This window comes from Denticeps clupeoides, chromosome 6 (assembly GCF_900700375.1).
Source record: "Denticeps clupeoides chromosome 6, fDenClu1.1, whole genome shotgun sequence".
In the NCBI taxonomy this organism is placed as follows: Eukaryota; Metazoa; Chordata; class Actinopteri; order Clupeiformes; family Denticipitidae; genus Denticeps; species Denticeps clupeoides.
This window is the reverse complement of record NC_041712.1, coordinates 23,411,945-23,435,661: the sequence shown is the minus strand read 5'-3', so window position 1 is coordinate 23,435,661 and position 23,717 is coordinate 23,411,945. Positions and strand designations below refer to the sequence as shown.

Sequence of the window (23,717 nt, the reverse complement as noted above, 5' to 3'; positions counted from 1 at the left end):
GGGGACGCGGCCCAGGTGAACGCCGCTTCTCCCGCCGCGCAACAGCGAGCCCCGGTTCGTCTCCGCGGCGTCACGTTTTTTTCGCTTTCGCGCGAAATAAATACGCGGGGAAAGGGACGCGTGGAGATTTCCCCGCCACGCGTGGGTAAAAAAGAGCAAGCGCTGCAAATCCCATGGCAACAGCATCCAGACAACACGTCGAAAATAGGGGGGCAGTGTTCGCTATTACTATAGCAACAGGAAGACACAGCTCCTTCAATCAGCTCGAGGATTTGCTGAACGGGGAGAAAAACAACGCGCCGCCCGATATTAGCGGGAATTATGGCATTACGGAGACGCGCATTTGGCATTTTCCAAAAAAATAATAACAAGCCGCGAGCTTGTTTATCGCCCCCCCCCAAATTTCCCAACAGATCGGGCCGGATAAACTACTGGGATGATCCCATCAAGCAATGTGCTCTGTTTAATGAAAAGTTATTTCATTAAAAAAGTTAGTTCATAATATTTACCATATAAAATAAGGTAAACGTCATTGATATACTTTATTCGAATAAGCAGGATGTGGTGTTTCTACTCATTAACATGCGTTTTTTTGGAGTATTCGTCCTGGCCTACAGGTGCAACGCGGGAAGAAACTTTGTCGGCGGCGCGCCGCTCCCGGGATGTTTACGCGGAACATGTGCGCGTCGGCCAATCAGCGGCCTCGGCAGCAGGCGCCCGGCCAATCAGGGCGCGACAGGTTCGGGTCACGCAGCGAATCCGCTGCCCGCTCGCGGCGCTGATGCAACGGCGCCGCAACCGCGGCCACGCGTCTCCTGGGTAGTAAAAAAAAAAAAAAAAAAGTGTTCCTCCTCGCCGTTTGAAGTGAAATAGTCCCCCGCCCCGACAACGAGCGCGTGTTTACGTCTCGGGTCCATATATACGACTATAGCCCGGCGTCTTATAATTTCATTTCGCGCCAAGTCTGACAAAAGCCCGCGCCCGGAGCATCGTTTCCGGTCGGGCTTTAGCACGGTCCCGGTGCGGGAGCGGAGGCTTTTGGAGACGGTTCTACGGTCGGTCTACGGGCGGAGGAATCCGAGGTGGGGCCGCGGGCGTGACGCGGCCGGTTGCTAGGTGTGGGTGACCCGCCGCGTCCTCCCCCCCCCCCTCCCCGCCGCCAACTTCACCACAACAAAGCGGCGGCGGCGGCGGCTCGAGTGGCACTGCTGCGCCGCGACGATGGCTGCCTGACCCCCGCGCCTCCACGACAGCGCGCCCCGCTCCCGCAACGCGCCGCCGCCGACGCGAACTCGCGACTTCTCCCCCGCCAGAATGGAGTAAGTACAACTTTATTCCGGAAATTAAAAGAATAAAACGTGGCGCGGGAAAAAAAAAAAAAAAGTTTTCTATTGACGCGCAACTGTTGCCGTCCGAATTACCCGACGCGGTGGACGTGGACGTTTAATCGCCACGTTTTACCCCCCTTCCCCCCCATTGCCGGGGGCTGTTTGTGCGTGACGTCACCGCCCGTAGCCGCGCCACGTGCTCGTCCGCCGGCTGGCGCGCCCTCGCCGGATTAATCCCATTTATCCGCGGGACGCGATTACGCGGGGCGCGCCGGCGTCGCCGTCTGTCCGACCGCGTCGCGCCGCGCAGCCGGACGCTTCCCGGGGTCCGCTCCCGGGTTTCCGAGGTGTGTTGCTGTGGGGTTTTTTTTTTTTTATTTTATTTCCCTCCTTTTTCGGGTTTTGCCCTGCTGGGTTTTTTAGGGGCGCGATAAACAGGCGGCTGCGGCTTTAACCGCCGCGGCGCACTCTGGGAGTTGGGCTGAGTTTCCCCGAAGTGGGCACCAGAGACCTCGTGGAACCGAGCCGGCCGCCAAATTGGTCCCCGGGCGACCCGCGGCTTTAGCTAAATTCAGACGATGGAGGCTATTTAATTTGGGTTATTGACAGCTGATGTCTCAAGCTGAGTGTGATGGGAGTGAAATCTCTATATTTACTTTTATTTTGTTTTTATTTACAAAAACATTTCAAATATTGTTATTTACTTATTCATTTATATATGAATTCATTTATGTTGCACGTTCATTATGTTATATGTAGTTTTGCTGTATGGACTTTTTTTTTTTTTTTTCCCCAATTAAGTCCATTTGTTAATTTTGTGGGGGAAATTTAAACCTGTTGAGGACGGTCCTTGATTTGGTGCTTTTTCAGAGCTGACGTTCTAACCCCCCCACGTTGGTGATGCTGTGTTCCTCTCCAGGTTTCATAATGCCCGCCCCGCCCTGCTTTCTGTGGCTCAACGCTCAAACTTGGCAAACTCGCAGCGCGCCCTCGGACCTCTGAATCGCGAGACCAGCGGACAGGACGATGGCGACGTCGGCGCCCCTCTGGAAGCCCGCGCTCGTCTGCCCGGCAGACCCCGCCGCTCTCTCTCACCCACAGGCTAGCCACAGCCAATCGGAGGGGCGCAGGGGGGAGGGGCCTGAGGAGAGCCAGCACTTAATTGGTGAGTTGCGGCGGCTGCACTTTTTTATTTTTCCCAGTTTCAGGTGGGCACCGCACTGCAGCACATTCGTTCTCCTTGAACAGTGAGTAAAACACCGATCGATCTCTTTTACTACGGTTCTTAACCGGTGGGGCCGGTTCCTTTTCTCGGCACGCAGCATGTGTGATAGTGGGATGCGTTTCACCGTCGGTGTCGGTAATGTTTAAACGGATCACGCCAAGCCTTCGCTTGCATGCGTTGCGCGTGACTAATATTTTTGCGTGCGGGCGCGCGTACCTTTTAATCGATTGACTTTATTGATAACGAATCGGCTTTTCCGCCCCTCCAGGTGATGGTCTTACTGACTGGATGACGGAAGAAGTGGATTTCTCCTCGTACCTCCCAACCCCTCACTCTTCACCCTCCCCAAACGCCTCCCTCCCCCCCTCGCCCCTGCAACATGACATCCAGGTGCCCTCGGATTTGGAGGTCATGACCTCTCTGCTGCAAGAAGAGCTCGCCCAGCTGGAGGACTACTTCCTGTCCGACCCGCTGCCCGAGAAACCGGCCAGGCTGGGCAGGTGCGACAAGGGTCCGACCCCGGCGGGGCCTCCGTCGTACTACCAGTTGCCCTACGCGTCGTACTCCGCGTCCAGCCAATCGGAGTCCAGCCCTCTCCTTGTTACCCTAGCAACCGGGGAACTCGACCTGCTGAGCTTTTGCGGCGGCCCGATTGGCCGATCGAAGATCCCCAGACACGCCCCTTACGGCTGCGGCCGCCCCAACGGCGGCGCGTGCGTCCGCAAGAGGGTCTCGGACGGGCCGCGGGGGGCCGAGGGCTACGAGAACAGCGTCTGGAGCTCCAGGGGGAACAGCTCAGGTAACTCGGTGGTGGCGTTCGGCGGCAGCTACAGCTGCGTGGAAGATGAACGGGTGGTGGGCAAGGGCTACTGCCTGGGCAGCGCCGTCGAGATCCGCAGGTGCGCCATTTTACCAAAGGAAGAGAAGAACTGCCGCTACTCCGAAGACGTCTTGGGCGGAGGCAAGATCGCCGCCGGCTACGGCTTTGGCGGGCCCCTGGAGGTCTCGCATAAGAAGGAGGAGATGTTGATGTACGGCGTGAGAGATGTTGGCATCGGCGGCGGTGCCGAGATGGAGATGATGAGTGACAGTAAGGGTAACGGCGAGGTGGCCAAGGCCGACATGTCTTGGAAGACCGAGTCCAACGATGGGTGTTTCCTCCAAGGCTCGTCCCATATGGAGGCCTACCACAGCTTCGTGGGCTCCATGAGCGAACCGGTCAAGGCTGAAGGTGTGGAGATGGGCCACCGCCAACACAGCGATTACCATTGTGGCTTCTTGGAGGCTCAGGGCCCCGAGTGTCTGGTAGGGGACAGGCAGGGGCCTGACATGGGACCCTCAGGTCCAAGGGTGGTCCAGGGGCTCAAGGAAGACCCGTGCACTGTGAAGTCTGAGCTGGACGTCCTACCCATGGAGGTGGCCCATGGAGAACGGAAGCAGAAGAAGCGGGACCAGAACAAGACCGCCGCCCACAGGTATGAATTCCGATTGTAGAGCTACGGATTAGAAATTATTATTATTATTTTTTTTGACCTTGTGCCCCTTGCCTTCAAGGTACCGCCAGAGGAAGCGAGCGGAGCTGGACTCCTTGGAGGAGCAGCTGCAAGGCCTGGAAGGGCGGAACCGTGAGCTCCGGGACAAGGCGGAGTCGGTGGAGCGGGAGATCCAGTACGTCAAAGATCTCCTGATCGAGGTGTACAAGGCCCGCAGCCAGCGCCTCAAGCAGGAGACCAGCGCCTGACCACGCCCGTCTGCTCCCACAGCCCCTTAGCAGATGCCCTCCTCGCAAGTAGATCTGAGCGCATCTTACCAGGAAACCTGTTTCCAGATGGAATGTTCTAGAGATGAATGTTTTTTTGTTGTTGTTTTTTTTAGGGAGGGGATTATTGCACGTTCCGAATCTAATAATTTATTTATTTATTCGTTTATTTATTCGTTTTTTGTTACAAACTGACAAGTCCACCAGCTGCAGCACAACCTCCACCAGATCAGCATCACTGACGAGTCCGAGCTTCGTCAGCCAGCACTGTGATCCTGTCATGTCCAATGTGACAATCAGCTTCCTTCAAATATAGAATAAAAAAAAAAAAAAGAAACGGGTCCACGTTGCACATTTCCTGATCAAGTTTCATTTCTTCAACACTTTCCATTTCCTTGCTGTTGTTAAAGTGACTTTTGGCATTCTATATTTGAACCAATTTTGGACTTCTGTTTATTGGTTGGGCTGTTCTTCTTCCACTGAATTAAAAAATGGATGATCTTTTTCTTTAAAAAATTAAGTACGTTCCCTCAGGAAAAAAGAGCCTAATACTAAAGTTTTTAACTCCCTATTTAAACCAGTTCTGCAGCTCAGGTATGCAATATATATATATATATATATCCAAAGTTCTGAAAACGAGGGATGGTATGTCAGTTTGTAACTTGTGTGCTACGGGCTCCGCCTACGTCTTTTACGTCATTTTTCTGTCCTTTCATTTCCTTTTTGCATGGCAGAGACCTTCCTTTTTATTCCAGAATGTCCAGATCTTTCGCTCTTCGCCCCACACCTTCCAAACTGCTGTCTGGCCCGATCACACTGCTGTAATTTTGCGAGAACAATCAGGGTTTGTGGATCTCTCTGTTCTTTTCTCCGATGCTCTGACTTGTGTCTTGAAGTTATACCTGCAGTGAGAGCGAAGGAGGTTTTTTTTTTTTTTTTTTTTTTTAATATTCCTGACTAGGATGATTGTGATAGCTTGCCATGTCCATGCACCCGGCTTAGGAGGCAGAGTCCTTGCTCTTTAGCAATATTCCATCCATGTTACCAATAATGTTTCAATAATTGAAATGTAAAAAAGTTTTTTTTTTTTTTTTTCGTTTTGCACTTTCTTGTTTTTAAAAATTGTATTTCATTCAACCAACTATACTGATGCTTCTCACTATATTTATTTATTGTATTTTACATGCAACCCTGAGGATTTTTATAGCAATAGAGAGGAAAAGGTGAACAACATATCGTGCAAATGTGAGACTTGCTGGCGAAATACAATCATGTTCGTGAAACCTCTCCGAAGCTGCGTGGGTGTGGACGCAGCTTTTTGTACCAGACATGTCCATGTATGTTCTCCAGAGGTTTGCTTTGTGCTTCATGTCATTCCTTCTCTCCGAATAAAGTGATTTGTGGCCGCAGCGGAACCCGTGACGGCGCGTTTCCTCACGAACCATCAAATTATCCCCGTTAAAAAAAAAAAAAAAATTAAAATAAATTCAACTTTACATGACCCGGAGTACTCAATAATCATTACAATAATAATAATACTAATAATACGGACACAAACTCCATTTTTAAAAACCATTCTGAACACGTTCCGGGCCAAAGGTCCCCAGATTTTTATCACGCCTGGAATATTAATCACGGCGCGTAATTAGCGCGTCTCGTTACGGTAATATTTACTGAATATTTACTACCTGCTGCTGCTGCTGCTGCGTGCGTGTGTGACATTTTCAGCTCCAGCATGATTGTTAAAATATATATAATAAAATAATAGTAATTATAATAAAGTCACGATCAGCTGAAAATATTTTCTTTTGCCGGGACCGAAACGGGTTTTTCGGACGAGGAGCGCTGCGATCTATAAACCGATTAAAAATCCAGATCAATTTTTTAAAAAATAAGAATAAACATGATCGTTCGTTTGTTCGCTGTCAGAATAAAGTTACAGATTTGGAATTACGCGGGCGACTGTATGAATTAAATGCGCACAATTCTATTAAAACAGCAGCTGCAAAAAAAACGGAATTAAACCAGATTGTCGCTTTAAAATGTCGTTTCTGGCCTGAACAAGACCATCTTTTACTCTGTAATAGGAGAAATAAAATTAGACTCAAACAAAAAAAGATAATAATTCAGCGGACGCGAAGGACGAAAACCCTTCAAACCCGGCCGAAATAAAGCATAAAAATATACATATACGGACAGAAAAAAACAACCAGAAACGAATAAAGGCAAGAAACGTTAAAAAAGGAGTCTTTTTTTATTTGCTCTCATTTTAATATTCCGTGTCCACGGGAATTTGGATGGATTTGGCGGGACAAGGCGCGGGTCACGCAGCTCCCGTTTTTAAACGGAATTGGGCTCATCAGGTCCAGCACCTAGACCCGTTGGATGAAATGTTGGTTCCTCGGTAAACAGGACGGCACCCCCCCACACACACACACCTATCAATTCAGGGGGTCACCTCTCTTCGGGTGGCGAGGAGCGGCAGGAGGGTCGACGCCCCCCGGTCCGGGCCGCCCGTCACACTGCAGCCTGTTCAGAACCTGGTCAGGGGGGAGAGACATAACTGTGTATAACCATCTTCAACGTCACCGCTGGCAAAATTACACACACACACACACACACTGCCTCGACACCAACATCAAAGGAAAACAGAACGATGTCGGGCCGAGTCACGTACGAAACGGAGCTTTACAAACACATTATGTAGAGGGAGGGGGGAGAAAAAAAACAGCTATTTTTTTTATTCCAAGAAAGGCCTCGGGCCTTTTATTGACTGCGTGCTGGGGAAGATTTTCCTCTAATGTCTGGCAGACAGCTGGCGTGTGAGAGCCGCGCTCCTTCAAAACAGTTCTGTAAGCCCCATTACTCCCAATCTGGCGGGGCACTTCAGCCCAAACACTGCGGCCAGGGCTCGTCCGGTTTTAGACCTCGCTGTGCGTGCGTGCGTTTCGCCTTAATCTGCACGTCCCACGCGAAGCGGGACAACGTCCACAAAACAGGACAGCTGCCGGGGAGGGAAGGAAGCAGGAATTTATTTCTCTCGCGGAGTCACGCAAGTTGGGCCTATAAACAGGGTGGCCCCCAACGCGCTTAGACCATTTCCAGCTTTTACTTTTTCAGTTCCAGCATTTTAATATCTATTAGCTGATATCCACACAGGCCTCTCGAGCCGTTGAAGCGCCTTTTTTTACTCTCTTTAATCGATTTACTGCCGGAGGAGTCCGCTTTGAACCGTGCGTTAAGGCTTTAAAAAAAATAAGATCAAATAAGAACCACAGCGCAGCCCGTAAAGGAAGAGCGGCAGGATGATTTTTCAGGCCCTGTATCGGGGTATCGGGGGACCAGGCGGGTCGAGCTGGTTTATTACCCGGCTCTTCGGGACAATCTGTCACCTCGGATTAAAGCAGCGTAATTACGGGCCCATCTGTGACGGCGACCGGGCGGCGTTCGCTTTCTCGTCCGTTACAGGGAGAGGAAACTCGACTTTTCTGGGGAAGGTGAGCGCAGTGGTTGCATGGTGTTGCGCACTCTTTAATTAGCCATTAAAACAACTCCGGGCTTCAGTCTGATCACTTGAGATGGATTTAATGTACCACAAAACCATAAGTATCAGGGGAAAAAGGCCCTCGGTTTTGAAATATAACCAAAAAAAAAAACTTTTTGATTGATCAGAAGTAATGAATGTGTAATGAATGTGTAATGAAAGTGTAATAAATGTGTAATAAATATGTACATTTGGGGAAGTCACGTTTTTTTTTTCTTTTTTGGAGATGATAGATATTTTGAGGAAAGAACCGTGACGCAGGAACGGAAGGGAAAGTGTGACGCTGATCGGGTCGGCGGTGTGGTGGAAGCGCCGGAGAACTTGTCAGACAATACGTGACCCGGGACGAGCTCCGCTTCTGGCAGATGAGCAGGCGAGAGAGACAGTCACGCTTCTGCCGCGGCGTCTCACCTGCCGCAGCGTCTCGTGCCGCCCGAACGCGCGTAGCGCGCCCGCGGCGGCCTGCCGCACTGCATGCTGGGAGTCGGCGCGGGCCACGTGCTGCAGCAGGCGCGGCGCGTCCGCCTCCAGCAGGGCGGCGTCTCCGCCGGCGAGGCCGGCGACGCTCCCCAGGGCGTTGCAGCAGCGTTCCCGGATCAGAGCGTCTGGGTCTCGGAGCGAAGACGCCAGCGGGGACGCCGCTCCCCGGGCGGGCCCGGCCCACACGCCCGCTACGCCGCCGCGCGATATCAGCGCCAGCCAGCTGGCCGCCGCCCGACTGGCGCTCCTCCTCACGGACGGAGCCGGATCTGCCAGGCGGCCCACCAGGTCCTGCAGGAACGCCTCTTCTCCCTCCACCTCCACCCGGGGCCGGAGGGTCCCCAGCAGGCGGCAGGACGCCGCTCGGAGCCCGTCCTCGGAGTGGTGGAGGGACAGGCGCAGCAGGGCGGGGTCCAGGGGGACCAGGGCGAGAGAGGGCTGCGAGGAACATCGCGCCGTCTGAGACAAGAGTGCGAGCAGCTGGACGGCGCAGCCTGAGAGGGAGGAACTTTTCAGGAACAGAGACAGCAAACTGTTCACTGTCCTGACCCCATGCTCCAAGGCATGACCTCTGACCTCTGAGGCCCTGGGGTGGCTTTCTGTTGTCCTCCAGAGCTTCACTGGATTCGGTCTAAGGAGCTCGCTTTGCTCCAAGCTGGCCACGAGCTTGTCCAAGTGGCCACTGTGATCCTCCAGACTGTCCCTCAGGTCATCCAGGCTGTCCACAAGAAGGTCCAGTGTGACTTTTAGAGCGTCTCCGCTGCCTCTGGACCGGCTCCTTCGCCCGTCAGGAGCGTGGCACTCGGCGCCGTCCTCCGCCGTCTGGTGTGAGAAGAAACCCGAGGTCCAGGCGGCCGAGATGAAGCGGGAAACCGAGCGCTCGGGGTCACAGAGCAGCAGGTGGGACAGCAGCAGGAGGGGGAGCTCCAGCATGGACACGGACAGGGACTGGACCACCTGCGGCCAGAGAAAAACGAATCAGAATTATGCCACTTGATAATTACCGGTTGACACGCCCGACAGCAGCACAGTCTAAATGGTGGGGAATATGGACACTATGGTGACCCCATTTACAACGTTATGGGTAGGGGTGTGTGGGACATGTATCATCTAGAACAGGGGATCTCAACCTTTTGCAAGCTGACCCCCCCAAAGCTGGTTCATTGCAGTTAATAATAATAAAGTGAAGTGATTGTCACATGTGATACACAGCAGCACAGCACACGGTGCACACAGTGAAATGTGTCCTCTGCATTTAACCATCACCGTTGGTGAGCAGTGGGCAGCCATGACAGGCGCCCGGAGAGCAGTGTGTGGGGACGGTGCTTTGCTCAGTGGCACCTCAGTAGCACCTTGGCGGATCGGGATTCTGATTATGGGGCCCTTCCTTAACCCAGTGGTGGCAGTGGTGGCCCCAGTGCCACCAACACCCCCCCCCCCCCCATCCCAAACACCACCTTGCATAGATAGAGACTGAGCGCCTGTGAGGGCTTTTGTTGAAAATGTGACACTGATCTCGTATGACAGTTCAGCAAGTGAGTTAATATTATTATTATTAGTCGCTTACATTTTTGATGAAATATTGACTGTTTCGGTCTATTTTAGCAGCGAAAGTAGATCCGACGAATCCAAACAAAGATCGCAAATTTGCAAAAAAAGAAATTTTCCTCCCATCCTGTAGCCTACTCGCGCCCCACCGGTTGAGAACCACTGATCTAGAACAAAACAGTCTACATAACACAACATGACCGTGATTTCACTACTGCAGTACCTGCAAAAGAGCCTTTATGACCCCTGCGCTGTGGTAGGAGGTGAAAATGGGAGCTGTGGTCGCCGGGGGCAACTGCAGGGTGAAGGGGAAACTGAGCAGGTGGCAACTCATCACCGATAGGCTGTTCGAGGCTGCGTCGCCCCAGAAAAGGCTGCTGTCAATCATCCCGTCGCTGCTGGGAGACGAGGGAGGAAGCACTTGTGCAGTTAGTCTGGAACAGGTGACGAACACACACACACACACACACACACACACACACTATACATTCTGAACCTACTGTTTTGTATACATTCTAGAACCAGGTAGGTTCTTTATGATCTTGGTCCTTGCATGTATAGTGATAAACACATTTTACACACACATCACGTATTATTCGTTCTGTCCCATGATTGGCTGAGAAGAGCAACACACTGACCAGTCAGCTGTCAGCAGCTGAGCGAGGACGCGCACACACTGGCCATCGCTGTCAGACAGCAGGGGAACGCAGGCGAGCGGCTCCCTGCCGAACACGACGAGGGCGAGCGACAGCAGCACGAACCGCCCTAACGTGAGACACGGGGACAGCAACGTCCAACGTCACCGCTGCTGCATGCCAACGGGTAAAAAAAAAAAAAAAAAAAAAACACCATATCTACCATTGACAGACAGGAAGTCAGGTTTCGTCAGCGAGCTCCCCACTTCCACCCACAGGCGGCGCCAAAGTCCAGAGTCAAACAGCCAGGAAAGGGAACTGCTGTCACTCTGCAAGACATGCCCAGACGGTCAGATTCAAATGTGACCAACACTACGCTCATCCATAATTCAGCTTGTACAAAACCCATAAAGCGTGTAAACCGCACCCGACCTCAGTCAGCGTGTAACGCAGCAGGGAAATCAGGCCGTCGGCGGAGCCCCAGTTTGAGGGTAGCGGGTGGTGGTGAGACTGTGTACAAATGCACCTTCGCGTTAAACATTTATGACCCCATTGTTATTCCGCCAAATAAAAGGAGGGCAGACACTCACCTCCCCGGAATCGGTCAGAAACCCCTCTAACGTGGCTGCCAGCGCGTCGGTGCCGACTTGGACGGGAACGCCGCGATGCGTAAAGAGGGTCAGAACTGCAGCTGCCAGGGGCTGTCAGGGAGACGGAGAGCGAGACAGACAGGAGACAGGACGCTTGTACATGCAACAGATCACCACAGGCCGAGTCGGTACTGAAGACTGCGTGTTTGGCGGGGTGGCTGCACCACTCACTGCTAAAGGGTTTGGGTCCGAGCGGAGCAGAAGTCCAACAAAGCGCCTGGCGTGGTTTTCGAGGCTGGTAAAGACAATAACGAAGACAGAGACAGGTTGTGGCTCATCCTCCATATGTCTGGTTTACATTTACAGCATTTACCAGACGCCCTTATCCAGAGCGACTTACAATCAGTAGTTACAGGGACAGTCCCCCCCTGGAGACACTCAGGGTTAAGTGTCTTGCTCAGGGACACAATGGTAGTAAGTGGGGTTTGAACCTGGGTCTTCTGGTTCCTACTGTTTATGCTCTGTTCAACAGTGAACAGCACTAGTATTTTAATAGTATTATGCAATGAGACCATAGTGAATTATGACGATTTTACAAGCCTATAGAGGCAGAATTATGATCTGAGGTTACGTCTATTGGTCAGGTCCGGCACATTATCCATATGTTCAGATACCAGTGTGTATCTGAACAAGATGCCCTGGATAAGGGCGTCTGGTAAATGCCGTAAATGTAAATTATAGCGGAAATAGATCCCATTACCTCTTCCCTCCGACCTCCCAGTTGTGGTGACTCTGCCAACACAGCAGCAGGACGAACATGGCATCGCCTAGCAGCGTCTCCATCTGCGGCTTCTGCGGAGATTCGCAACGTCAACTTCATCTTCTCCACCTGTAATCACAATCTCTCCAAACGGCTAACCTGTACCACCGGCGGGCTGCTCAGAGCCACTCCCACCAAGTCGAGCAGGAGATCGGGCAGGTCTACATCCTCGTTGATTCTGGCGGTTCCCAGAGGCACAGATAATTTCAGGCCATTAAGGACCTGCTGGCACTGCTGAACAAGGGAGATACACGCTCCATCCAACCCCTTACGGGCATCAAAAGAAGGCGGGAAATGAAAGAAATGAAGTGTTATGAGTTATTTGAATTATTGTGACACAAACTGTGTTTAAAGCTTTGTGCACCTGAAATTTGGACGTGAGCAGTTTCGTTTTTAAGAGGCACAACGGTTCCACCAACTCATTTCCTCGGCCAGTCACGCAATTCGACTTCTGCACTTCCTCCTCACTGTCAGATTCCTGCATAAAAACGTGTATCTATTGACAATTCCCCATCAGAATAAGGGAATAAGAATAAGATAATCGTGCTTTGGGAAGGTCCAACGCTGGGTACGCCCTGCTGGGTTTACCTGAACGTGATGGGACTCGACTCACCTCACTGTTCATCCCGACAGAGCCCAGGTTGGCCGTCGTACGCCCTGGGAACCTCAGCAGCTGACGAGGGCCCACCTCTACGGAGGGAAACTCGCGCTCGTAGTCCCTGCTAATCTGGCCTTTGTTAGGAGCAGACTGCACCCTGGGGATTGCATGCAGGGTCACGTGCAACTGATGTGATTGGCTGAGCCCAGAAGCATTTTTGTACAATACATACACGAAAAACACTCACCTCGTGGGCCGTGGCACGCAGGAAGAGGTCGGGGAGGCTTCCTTGTCGGGGACCTGCCCAGGCGGGGCTGTCTTTGACCGTGCCCGATCGGTCTCATCCTGCAGGATGGAAAAAACAAATACTTACGATTACTCTACAGTCAGAAAAAATACAGAGAAGGACGTGTTCTGTTACAGTATATTTAAAATTATTCATAAAACTTTTGGAATACATACAAAGTACGTATACTGAATGTTGTCTAATAAAGAAAATGTTATATTTTAAACGTACAGGGTGGGCCATTTATATGGATACACCTTAATAAAATGGGAATGGTTGGTGACATTAACGTCCTGTTTGTGGCGCAGTAGTATATGTGAGGGGGCAAACTTTTCAAGATGGGTGGTGACCATAGTGGCCATTTTGAAGTCGCTCATCTTGGACGCTCAACTTTTGTTTTTTCAATAGGAAGAGGGTCATGTGACACATCAAATTTATTGGTAATTTCACAAGAAAAACAATGGTGTGCTTGGTATTAACGTAACTTTATTCTTTCATGAGTTATTCACAAAATGTGTTCAATGTCATCAACCATTCCCATTTTATTAAGGTGTATCCATATAAATGGCACACCCTGTACAAGTCTAAAGAAAAAGATCACCATCAAGGCCACCCAGCAGCCATCCCTCTAACTGAGATAAAAACAAATAAGAAGTGACCTGTCCGGCCCTCCTGGCCTGGTTGCCCTGCCCGATGACCCGTCGGGGCAGCCTGCTCTGCCCAGAGCCTGGGGCCGTCCTCGCTGCAGCCTTGTGGGCCTGGACGTCTGGGCCATGGCTGACCGCTAGCGGGCTGATGGACTTCTCGTCAGGCAGAACTACACAGATCAACACCGAAATTAAGCGAACAATCAAGTTACATTCAATGTGTTACTTCATTAAGAGTAACAAATCGGTTGTTATTTTTAAAGCCAACACAGCAGGTCTCACCGACAACTCCATCTGCAACGAATGGGTGCTGGAGGAGGTCGGGCCAAGACAGCCTTTTCTGTGGGTCTTTAGTCAATAAACCTTTCAGGAAGCTCTGTCGCGAAAACATAAAACATATTATTATTATTACAATATCGTTATTATTTATTAATAATAACAATAATGCTCTTTCACTTATAATCGGATCATACTGAAGAAGCTGTGAGAAGTGCACTGCAGTACCGTGCAGTCTGGACTCATGGTGTCCGGCCACTTTATGGGGTCCCTGACGATCAGCTGGATGAGCTGGATCATGGAGTTAGTGTAGAACGGCGGCACCCCCGTGTGGAGCTCGTACAGAATGCAGCCCAGAGACCAGAGGTCGGCAGTGTGGTCGTAGGGCTTCTCCTCCACCAGCTCGGGGGACATGTACAGCGGAGTCCCTTTGATGGACGTCAGGACAAGGGTGGACACGCTCATCGCACGGGCAAAACTGGAAAAAAAACGGGGTCAGGCGTCAGAAAAACGATGCAGCTACGGCTAAACGTCCCGACGAGTAAAAAAACAACGCTCACCCAAAATCGCACAGCTTGACCACGCCCCCCTTGCCCAGCAGGACGTTCTGCGGCTTCATGTCGCGGTGAAGGATCCGATGAGAGTGCAGGTAATACAGGGCAGACACAAGCTGGCAGGCGATCTCACGCACCTAAAGTAAATTCATACAACGTTAACATTTAAAGTTCAAGGATTCTCTGGATCATCTTCCAAATCTGATGAGTTTTAGTTTAAGAAGGATAACCTAGAAATGGGCATTATTTGATTTATGCAGCCCAAAGCCCAATAATGCATGGGATGATCTCCTTTGGATAAATGGCATAAGTTTAAATCTAATATGGCTTAAAGGTTCTTATGTATTCATTTTACACTAAAGTCATTTAGAGCTGAGGCTTAAATGTGCTGGTGCAACTGCTGGCAAGACCCCCCTTTATTCAGCACGAGCGCAAAGTTCTCGCGTGCGGAAATACGAGAGGATACCTGTCTCTCAGGTAAGCTGCCGTCATCTTGCAGAATCTGGAAAAGTTCTCCCTCGGCATATTCCGTCACAGCCACCACCTGGAAATGATACAATTTCACGCATGCGAAACTTTTATTTTATTATGTGTGTTTTATGACATGTTTTAAATTTTATTTCAGATATTGGCTGTTTATTTAATTTGTATTTCTTTCGTTCGTTATTAGCTCTCTTGCCTTGTCGTACGCAGATCGCATTGGTCTGGGTCCGGAGGCCAATTGTAGTCATTTTTTTCAACTGCCCATCATCCACTCACCTCCCTTTGGGTCTCAAAGCTGTCCAGCAGCAGCACAATGTTGGGATGCTGGAGTCTTCGCATGATGTCAATCTCGCTTTTCAGGCTGCGCAGCTCCTTTTCTGTGCGTCCAACTTTCTGGATGAATTTGAGCGCCACCACCTGTAAAATATTCCAACACACGAACAAGCTACAGGCAAAACACACCAATATACTACAACATAGTGCCTCCAAATGGTAGAAAATACACAACTACCGTGCAGGGTGATTTAGTAACACCCTTGTTTTGATGATTATTATGTTATTAAAAAATAAAAATTGAACCCACTCAACTTATAGTATACGTGGGCAGTGGTGGCCTAGCGGTTAAGGAAGCAGTCCCGTAATCAGAAGGTTGCACCGACCCAACGAGGGGCCACTGAGCAAAGCACCGTCCCCACACACTGCTGTCATGGCTGCCCACTGCTCACCAAGGGTGATGGGTTAAATGCAGAGGACAAATTTCACTGTGTGCAACGGGTGCTGTGCATCACATGTGACAATCACTTCACTTCACCGCCTTCACCGGTCTCTGCTTAGTGAACTATTGTCGCCATCACTGGTCTCTGCTTAGTGCACTACTGTCGCCATCACCGGTCTCTGCTTAGTGCACTACTGTCGCCATCACCGGTCTCTGCTTAGTGTACTACTGTAGTGCACTACTGTCGCCATCACCGGTCTCTGCTTAGTGCACTACTGTCGCCATCACCGGTCTCTGCTCAGTGTACTATTGTCGCCATCACTGGTCTCTGCTTAGTGAACTATTGTCGCCATCACCGGTCTCTGCTTAGTGTACTACTGTAGTGCACTACTGTCGCCATCACCGGTCTCTGCTTAGTGCACTACTGTCACCATCACCGGTCTCTGCTTAGTGTACTACTGTAGTGTACTACTGTCACCATCACCGGTCTCTGCTTAGTGTACTACTGTAGTGCACTACTGTCGCCATCACCGGTCTCTGCTTAGTGTACTACTGTAGTGCACTACTGTCGCCATCACCGGTCTCTGCTTAATGAACTACTGTCGCCATCACCGGTCTCTGCTTAATGAACTACTGTCACCATCACCGGTCTCTGCTTAGTGCACTACTGTCACCATCACCGGTCTCTGCTTAGTGCACTACTGTCACCATCACCGGTCTCTGCTTAGTGCACTACTGTCACCATCACCGGTCTCTGCTTAGTGTACTACTGTAGTGCACTACTGTCGCCATCACCGGTCTCTGCTTAGTGTACTACTGTAGTGCACTACTGTCGCCATCACCGGTCTCTGCTTAATGAACTACTGTCGCCATCACCGGTCTCTGCTTAGTGCACTACTGTCACCATCACCGGTCTCTGCTTAATGAACTACTGTCACCATCACCGGTCTCTGCTTAGTGCACTACTGTCACCATCACCGGTCTCTGCTTAGTGTACTACTGTCACCATCACCGGTCTCTGCTTAGTGTACTACTGTAGTGCACTACTGTCGCCATCACCGGTCTCTGCTTAGTGTACTACTGTAGTGCACTACTGTCGCCATCACCGGTCTCTGCTTAATGAACAACTGTCGCCATCACCGGTCTCTGCTTAGTGCACTACTGTCGCCATCACCGGTCTCTGCTTAATGAACTACTGTCGCCATCACCGGTCTCTGCTTAGTGCACTACTGTCACCATCACCGGTCTCTGCTTAGTGCACTACTGTCGCCATCACCGGTCTCTGCTTAGTGCACTACTGTCGCCATCACCGGTCTCTGCTTAGTGCACTACTGTCACCATCACCGGTCTCTGCTTAGTGCACTACTGTCACCATCACCGGTCTCTGCTTAGTGTACTACTGTAGTGCACTACTGTCGCCATCACCGGTCTCTGCTTAGTGCACTACTGTCACCATCACCGGTCTCTGCTTAGTGCACTACTGTCACCATCACCGGTCTCTGCTTAGTGTACTACTGTCACCATCACCGGTCTCTGCTTAGTGTACTACTGTAGTGCACTACTGTCGCCATCACCGGTCTCTGCTTAGTGTACTACTGTAGTGCACTACTGTCGCTATCACCGGTCTCTGCTTAGTGCACTACTGTCACCATCACCGGTCTCTGCTTAGTGCACTACTGTCACCATCACCGGTCTCTGCTTAGTGCACTACTGTCGCCATCACCGGTCTCTGCTTAGTGTACTACTGTAGTGCACTACTGTCGCCATCACCGGTCTCTGCTTAGTGCACTACTGTCGCCATCACCGGTCTCTGCTTAATGAACTACTGTCGCCATCACCGGTCTCTGCTTAGTGCACTACTGTCACCATCACCGGTCTCTGCTTAGTGCACTACTGTCACCATCACCGGTCTCTGCTTAGTGCACTACTGTCACCATCACCGGTCTCTGCTTAGTGTACTACTGTCACTATCACCGGTCTCTGCTTAGTGTACTACTGTAGTGCACTACTGTCGCCATCACCGGTCTCTGCTTAATGAACTACTGTCGCCATCACCGGTCTCTGCTTAGTGCACTACTGTCACCATCACCGGTCTCTGCTTAATGAACTACTGTCACCATCACCGGTCTCTGCTTAGTGCACTACTGTCACCATCACCGGTCTCTGCTTAGTGTACTACTGTCACCATCACCGGTCTCTGCTTAGTGTACTACTGTAGTGCACTACTGTCGCCATCACCGGTCTCTGCTTAGTGTACTACTGTAGTGCACTACTGTCGCCATCACCGGTCTCTGCTTAATGAACTACTGTCGCCATCACCGGTCTCTGCTTAGTGCACTACTGTCGCCATCACCGGTCTCTGCTTAATGAACTACTGTCGCCATCACCGGTCTCTGCTTAGTGCACTACTGTCACCATCACCGGTCTCTGCTTAGTGCACTACTGTCGCCATCACCGGTCTCTGCTTAGTGCACTACTGTCGCCATCACCGGTCTCTGCTTAGTGCACTACTGTCACCATCACCGGTCTCTGCTTAGTGCACTACTGTCACCATCACCGGTCTCTGCTTAGTGTACTACTGTAGTGCACTACTGTCGCCATCACCGGTCTCTGCTTAATTAACTACTGTCACCATCACCGGTCTCTGCTTAGTGCACTACTGTCACCATCACCGGTCTCTGCTTAGTGCACTACTGTCACCATCACCGGTCTCTGCTTAGTGTACTACTGTCACCATCACCGGTCTCTGCTTAGTGTACTACTGTAGTGCACTACTGTCGCCATCACCGGTCTCTGCTTAGTGTACTACTGTAGTGCACTACTGTCGCCATCACCGGTCTCTGCTTAGTGCACTACTGTCACCATCACCGGTCTCTGCTTAGTGCACTACTGTCACCATCACCGGTCTCTGCTTAGTGCACTACTGTCACCATCACCGGTCTCTGCTTAGTGCACTACTGTCGCCATCACCGGTCTCTGCTTAGTGTACTACTGTAGTGCACTACTGTCGCCATCACCGGTCTCTGCTTAGTGCACTACTGTCGCCATCACCGGTCTCTGCTTAATGAACTACTGTCGCCATCACCGGTCTCTGCTTAGTGCACTACTGTCACCATCACCGGTCTCTGCTTAGTGCACTACTGTCACCATCACCGGTCTCTGCTTAGTGCACTACTGTCACCATCACCGGTCTCTGCTTAGTGTACTACTGTCACTATCACCGGTCTCTGCTTAGTGTACTACTGTAGTGCACTACTGTCGCCATCACCGGTCTCTGCTTAGTGTACTACTGTCACTATCACCGGTCTCTGCTTAGTGTACTACTGTAGTGCACTACTGTCGCCATCACCGGTCTCTGCTTAGTGTACTACTGTCACTATCACCGGTCTCTGCTTAGTGTACTACTGTAGTGCACTACTGTCGCCATCACCGGTCTCTGCTTAATGAACTACTGTCGCCATCACCGGTCTCTGCTTAGTGCACTACTGTCGCCATCACCGGTCTCTGCTTAATGAACTACTGTCGCCATCACCGGTCTCTGCTTAGTGCACTACTGTCACCATCACCGGTCTCTGCTTAGTGCACTACTGTCACCATCACCGGTCTCTGCTTAGTGCACTACTGTCGCCATCACCGGTCTCTGCTTAGTGCACTACTGTCACCATCACCGGTCTCTGCTTAGTGCACTACTGTCACCATCACCGGTCTCTGCTTAGTGCACTACTGTCGCCATCACCGGTCTCTGCTTAATGAACTACTGTCGCCATCACCGGTCTCTGCTTAGTGCACTACTGTCACCATCACCGGTCTCTGCTTAGTGCACTACTGTCACCATCACCGGTCTCTGCTTAGTGCACTACTGTCGCCATCACCGGTCTCTTCTTAGTGCACTACTGTCACCATCACCGGTCTCTGCTTAGTGCACTACTGTCACCATCACCGGTCTCTGCTTAGTGTACTACTGTAGTGCACTACTGTCGCCATCACCGGTCTCTGCTTAATGAACTACTGTCACCATCACCGGTCTCTGCTTAGTGCACTACTGTCACCATCACCGGTCTCTGCTTAGTGCACTACTGTCACCATCACCGGTCTCTGCTTAGTGTACTACTGTCACCATCACCGGTCTCTGCTTAGTGTACTACTGTAGTGCACTACTGTCGCCATCACCGGTCTCTGCTTAGTGTACTACTGTAGTGCACTACTGTCGCCATCACCGGTCTCTGCTTAGTGCACTACTGTCACCATCACCGGTCTCTGCTTAGTGCACTACTGTCACCATCACCGGTCTCTGCTTAGTGCACTACTGTCACCATCACCGGTCTCTGCTTAGTGCACTACTGTCGCCATCACCGGTCTCTGCTTAGTGTACTACTGTAGTGCACTACTGTCGCCATCACCGGTCTCTGCTTAGTGCACTACTGTCGCCATCACCGGTCTCTGCTTAATGAACTACTGTCGCCATCACCGGTCTCTGCTTAGTGCACTACTGTCACCATCACCGGTCTCTGCTTAGTGCACTACTGTCACCATCACCGGTCTCTGCTTAGTGCACTACTGTCACCATCACCGGTCTCTGCTTAGTGTACTACTGTCACTATCACCGGTCTCTGCTTAGTGTACTACTGTAGTGCACTACTGTCGCCATCACCGGTCTCTGCTTAGTGTACTACTGTCACTATCACCGGTCTCTGCTTAGTGTACTACTGTAGTGCACTACTGTCGCCATCACCGGTCTCTGCTTAGTGTACTACTGTCACTATCACCGGTCTCTGCTTAGTGTACTACTGTAGTGCACTACTGTCGCCATCACCGGTCTCTGCTTAGTGTACTACTGTAGTGCACTACTGTCGCCATCACCGGTCTCTGCTTAATGAACTACTGTCACCATCACCGGTCTCTGCTTAGTGCACTACTGTCACCATCACCGGTCTCTGCTTAGTGCACTACTGTCACCATCACCGGTCTCTGCTTAGTGTACTACTGTAGTGCACTACTGTCGCCATCACCGGTCTCTGCTTAATGAACTACTGTCACCATCACCGGTCTCTGCTTAGTGCACTACTGTCACCATCACCGGTCTCTGCTTAGTGTACTACTGTCACCATCACCGGTCTCTGCTTAGTGTACTACTGTAGTGCACTACTGTCGCCATCACCGGTCTCTGCTTAGTGCACTACTGTTGCCATCACCGGTCTCTGCTTAGTGCACTACTGTCGCCATCACCGGTCTCTGCTTAGTGCACTACTGTCATCATCACCGGTCTCTGCTTAGTGCACTACTGTAGTGCACTACTGTCACCATCACCGGTCTCTGCTTAATGAACTACTGTCGCCATCACCGGTCTCTGCTTAATGAACTACTGTCGCCATCACCGGTCTCTGCTTAGTGTACTACTGTAGTGCACTACTGTCGCCATCACCGGTCTCTGCTTAGTGCACTACTGTCGCCATCACCGGTCTCTGCTTAATGAACTACTGTCGCCATCACCGGTCTCTGCTTAGTGCACTACTGTCACCATCACCGGTCTCTGCTTAGTGCACTACTGTCACCATCACCGGTCTCTGCTTAGTGCACTACTGTCACCATCACCGGTCTCTGCTTAGTGTACTACTGTCACTATCACCGGTCTCTGCTTAGTGTACTACTGTAGTGCACTACTGTCGCCATCACCGGTCTCTGCTTAATGAACTACTGTCGCCATCACCGGTCTCTGCTTAGTGCACTACTGTCACCTTCACCGGTCTCTGCTTAATGAACTACTGTCACCATCACCGGTCTCTGCTTAGTGCACTACTGTCACCATCACCGGTCTCTGCTTAGTGTACTACTGTCACCATCACCGGTCTCTGCTTAGTGTACTACTGTAGTGCACTACTGTCGCCATCACCGGTCTCTGCTTAGTGTACTACTGTAGTGCACTACTGTCGCCATCACCGGTCTCTGCTTAATGAACTACTGTCGCCATCACCGGTCTCTGCTTAATGAACTACTGTCGCCATCACCGGTCTCTGCTTAGTGCACTACTGTCACCATCACCGGTCTCTGCTTAGTGCACTACTGTCACCATCACCGGTCTCTGCTTAGTGCACTACTGTCACCATCACCGGTCTCTGCTTAGTGTACTACTGTAGTGCACTACTGTCGCCATCACCGGTCTCTGCTTAATGAACTACTGTCACCATCACCGGTCTCTGCTTAGTGCACTACTGTCACCATCACCGGTCTCTGCTTAGTGCACTACTGTCACCATCACCGGTCTCTGCTTAGTGTACTACTGTCACCATCACCGGTCTCTGCTTAGTGTACTACTGTAGTGCACTACTGTCGCCATCACCGGTCTCTGCTTAGTGTACTACTGTAGTGCACTACTGTCGCCATCACCGGTCTCTGCTTAGTGCACTACTGTCACCATCACCGGTCTCTGCTTAGTGCACTACTGTCACCATCACCGGTCTCTGCTTAGTGCACTACTGTCGCCATCACCGGTCTCTGCTTAGTGTACTACTGTAGTGCACTACTGTCGCCATCACCGGTCTCTGCTTAGTGCACTACTGTCGCCATCACCGGTCTCTGCTTAATGAACTACTGTCGCCATCACCGGTCTCTGCTTAGTGCACTACTGTCACCATCACCAGTCTCTGCTTAATGAACTACTGTCGCCATCACCGGTCTCTGCTTAGTGCACTACTGTCACCATCACCGGTCTCTGCTTAGTGCACTACTGTCACCATCACCGGTCTCTGCTTAGTGCACTACTGTCACCATCACCGGTCTCTGCTTAGTGTACTACTGTCACTATCACCGGTCTCTGCTTAGTGTACTACTGTAGTGCACTACTGTCGCCATCACCGGTCTCTGCTTAGTGTACTACTGTCACTATCACCGGTCTCTGCTTAGTGTACTACTGTAGTGCACTACTGTCGCCATCACCGGTCTCTGCTTAGTGTACTACTGTCACTATCACCGGTCTCTGCTTAGTGTACTACTGTAGTGCACTACTGTCGCCATCACCGGTCTCTGCTTAGTGTACTACTGTAGTGCACTACTGTCGCCATCACCGGTCTCTGCTTAATGAACTACTGTCACCATCACCGGTCTCTGCTTAGTGCACTACTGTCACCATCACCGGTCTCTGCTTAGTGCACTACTGTCACCATCACCGGTCTCTGCTTAGTGTACTACTGTAGTGCACTACTGTCGCCATCACCGGTCTCTGCTTAATGAACTACTGTCACCATCACCGGTCTCTGCTTAGTGCACTACTGTCACCATCACCGGTCTCTGCTTAGTGTACTACTGTCACCATCACCGGTCTCTGCTTAGTGTACTACTGTAGTGCACTACTGTCGCCATCACCGGTCTCTGCTTAGTGCACTACTGTCGCCATCACCGGTCTCTGCTTAGTGCACTACTGTCGCCATCACCGGTCTCTGCTTAGTGCACTACTGTCATCATCACCGGTCTCTGCTTAGTGCACTACTGTAGTGCACTACTGTCACCATCACCGGTCTCTGCTTAATGAACTACTGTCGCCATCACCGGTCTCTGCTTAATGAACTACTGTCGCCATCACCGGTCTCTGCTTAGTGCACTACTGTCGCAATCATCAGAAACATGAGTAAAGTAAAAACTGTCCCAGTCGCAGGGAAAGCTCCCGGAGCATCGATCACGCTGCGTTGTTTGCGTCGCTTGTTAGCCTCGTGTGTGCTTCTCCTCAGTTCGAGTGTGCGGTGCAGAACCAGCAGGCTGGCGGTGCGCAGTACACCAGACCCGCGCTTGCTGCATGTACCGGGAGGCGAACCTACCTGCCCGCTGTACTTTTTTCGCCCTTTGTAGACGCGGCCGAACGAGCCCTCTCCGATCATGTCCAGCACATGGTACTGGTCCATGGCTCACAAATCTACCAGGCAGGCGTCGCCGAACTTTTCGCCCGAGTCACACTAAAACGACTCGAACCGGCCCGGTGTTCGGTGAGTGTGGAGGCGGGAGACCCACGCCGCCGGTGTGACTGACGGGCGACGAAAACAAAACGAGGCGCCCGGCAACCGCGCGGCCCGAAGGGCGACCGCCCTCGCAGCGCCGAGCTCAAAGCCGCGCGGCCGCGCCGCGTCCCCGAGCGCTTTCACACGACGAACGCCACACTCGGGCTGCGAGTGCTGCGTTGCGGGCGACGTTGGATGCGACGCGTCGCGCTAAACGCGACCGGCGTCACTTCGGGAAAGTTAT

At 51.4% G+C, this 23,717-nt stretch overlaps 2 protein-coding genes across 4 annotated transcripts; one reads left to right on the top strand and one right to left on the bottom strand.

Moving 5' to 3' along the window:
* Nucleotides 1-1,164: 1,164 nt before the first annotated feature.
* Nucleotides 1,165-5,727, top strand: atf5a (activating transcription factor 5a). 2 transcript variants are annotated; one of them, XM_028983993.1, is made up of 5 exons: nt 1,165-1,319; nt 2,248-2,493; nt 2,822-4,028; nt 4,108-4,342; nt 4,429-5,727. In XM_028983993.1, exons 2-4 carry the CDS (start codon nt 2,355-2,357, stop codon nt 4,292-4,294), a joined length of 1,533 nt encoding a protein of 510 aa, XP_028839826.1. In that variant the 5' UTR covers nt 1,165-1,319; nt 2,248-2,354; the 3' UTR covers nt 4,295-4,342; nt 4,429-5,727. The 2 variants fall into 2 exon arrangements, with proteins under 2 accessions (XP_028839826.1, XP_028839825.1); XM_028983992.1 differs by having other exon boundaries at nt 4,108-5,727.
* An 823-nt stretch (nt 5,728-6,550) lies between these two features.
* On the bottom strand, nt 6,551-23,700 carry stk36 (serine/threonine kinase 36 (fused homolog, Drosophila)). 2 transcript variants are annotated; one of them, XM_028983677.1, is made up of 20 exons: nt 23,297-23,700; nt 15,050-15,190; nt 14,757-14,834; nt 14,297-14,427; nt 13,965-14,214; nt 13,743-13,836; nt 13,473-13,630; nt 12,775-12,872; nt 12,543-12,684; nt 12,294-12,407; nt 12,029-12,196; nt 11,870-11,961; nt 11,341-11,404; nt 11,110-11,220; nt 10,952-11,029; nt 10,743-10,848; nt 10,523-10,649; nt 10,108-10,282; nt 8,268-9,293; nt 6,551-6,852 (listed from the first exon to the last, which is right to left on the bottom strand). In XM_028983677.1, exons 1-20 carry the CDS (start codon nt 23,378-23,380, stop codon nt 6,754-6,756), a joined length of 3,336 nt encoding a protein of 1,111 aa, XP_028839510.1. In that variant the 5' UTR covers nt 23,381-23,700; the 3' UTR covers nt 6,551-6,753. The 2 variants fall into 2 exon arrangements, with proteins under 2 accessions (XP_028839510.1, XP_028839511.1); XM_028983678.1 differs by having other exon boundaries at nt 10,108-10,279.
* Between the last annotated feature and the right edge of the window lie 17 nt (nt 23,701-23,717).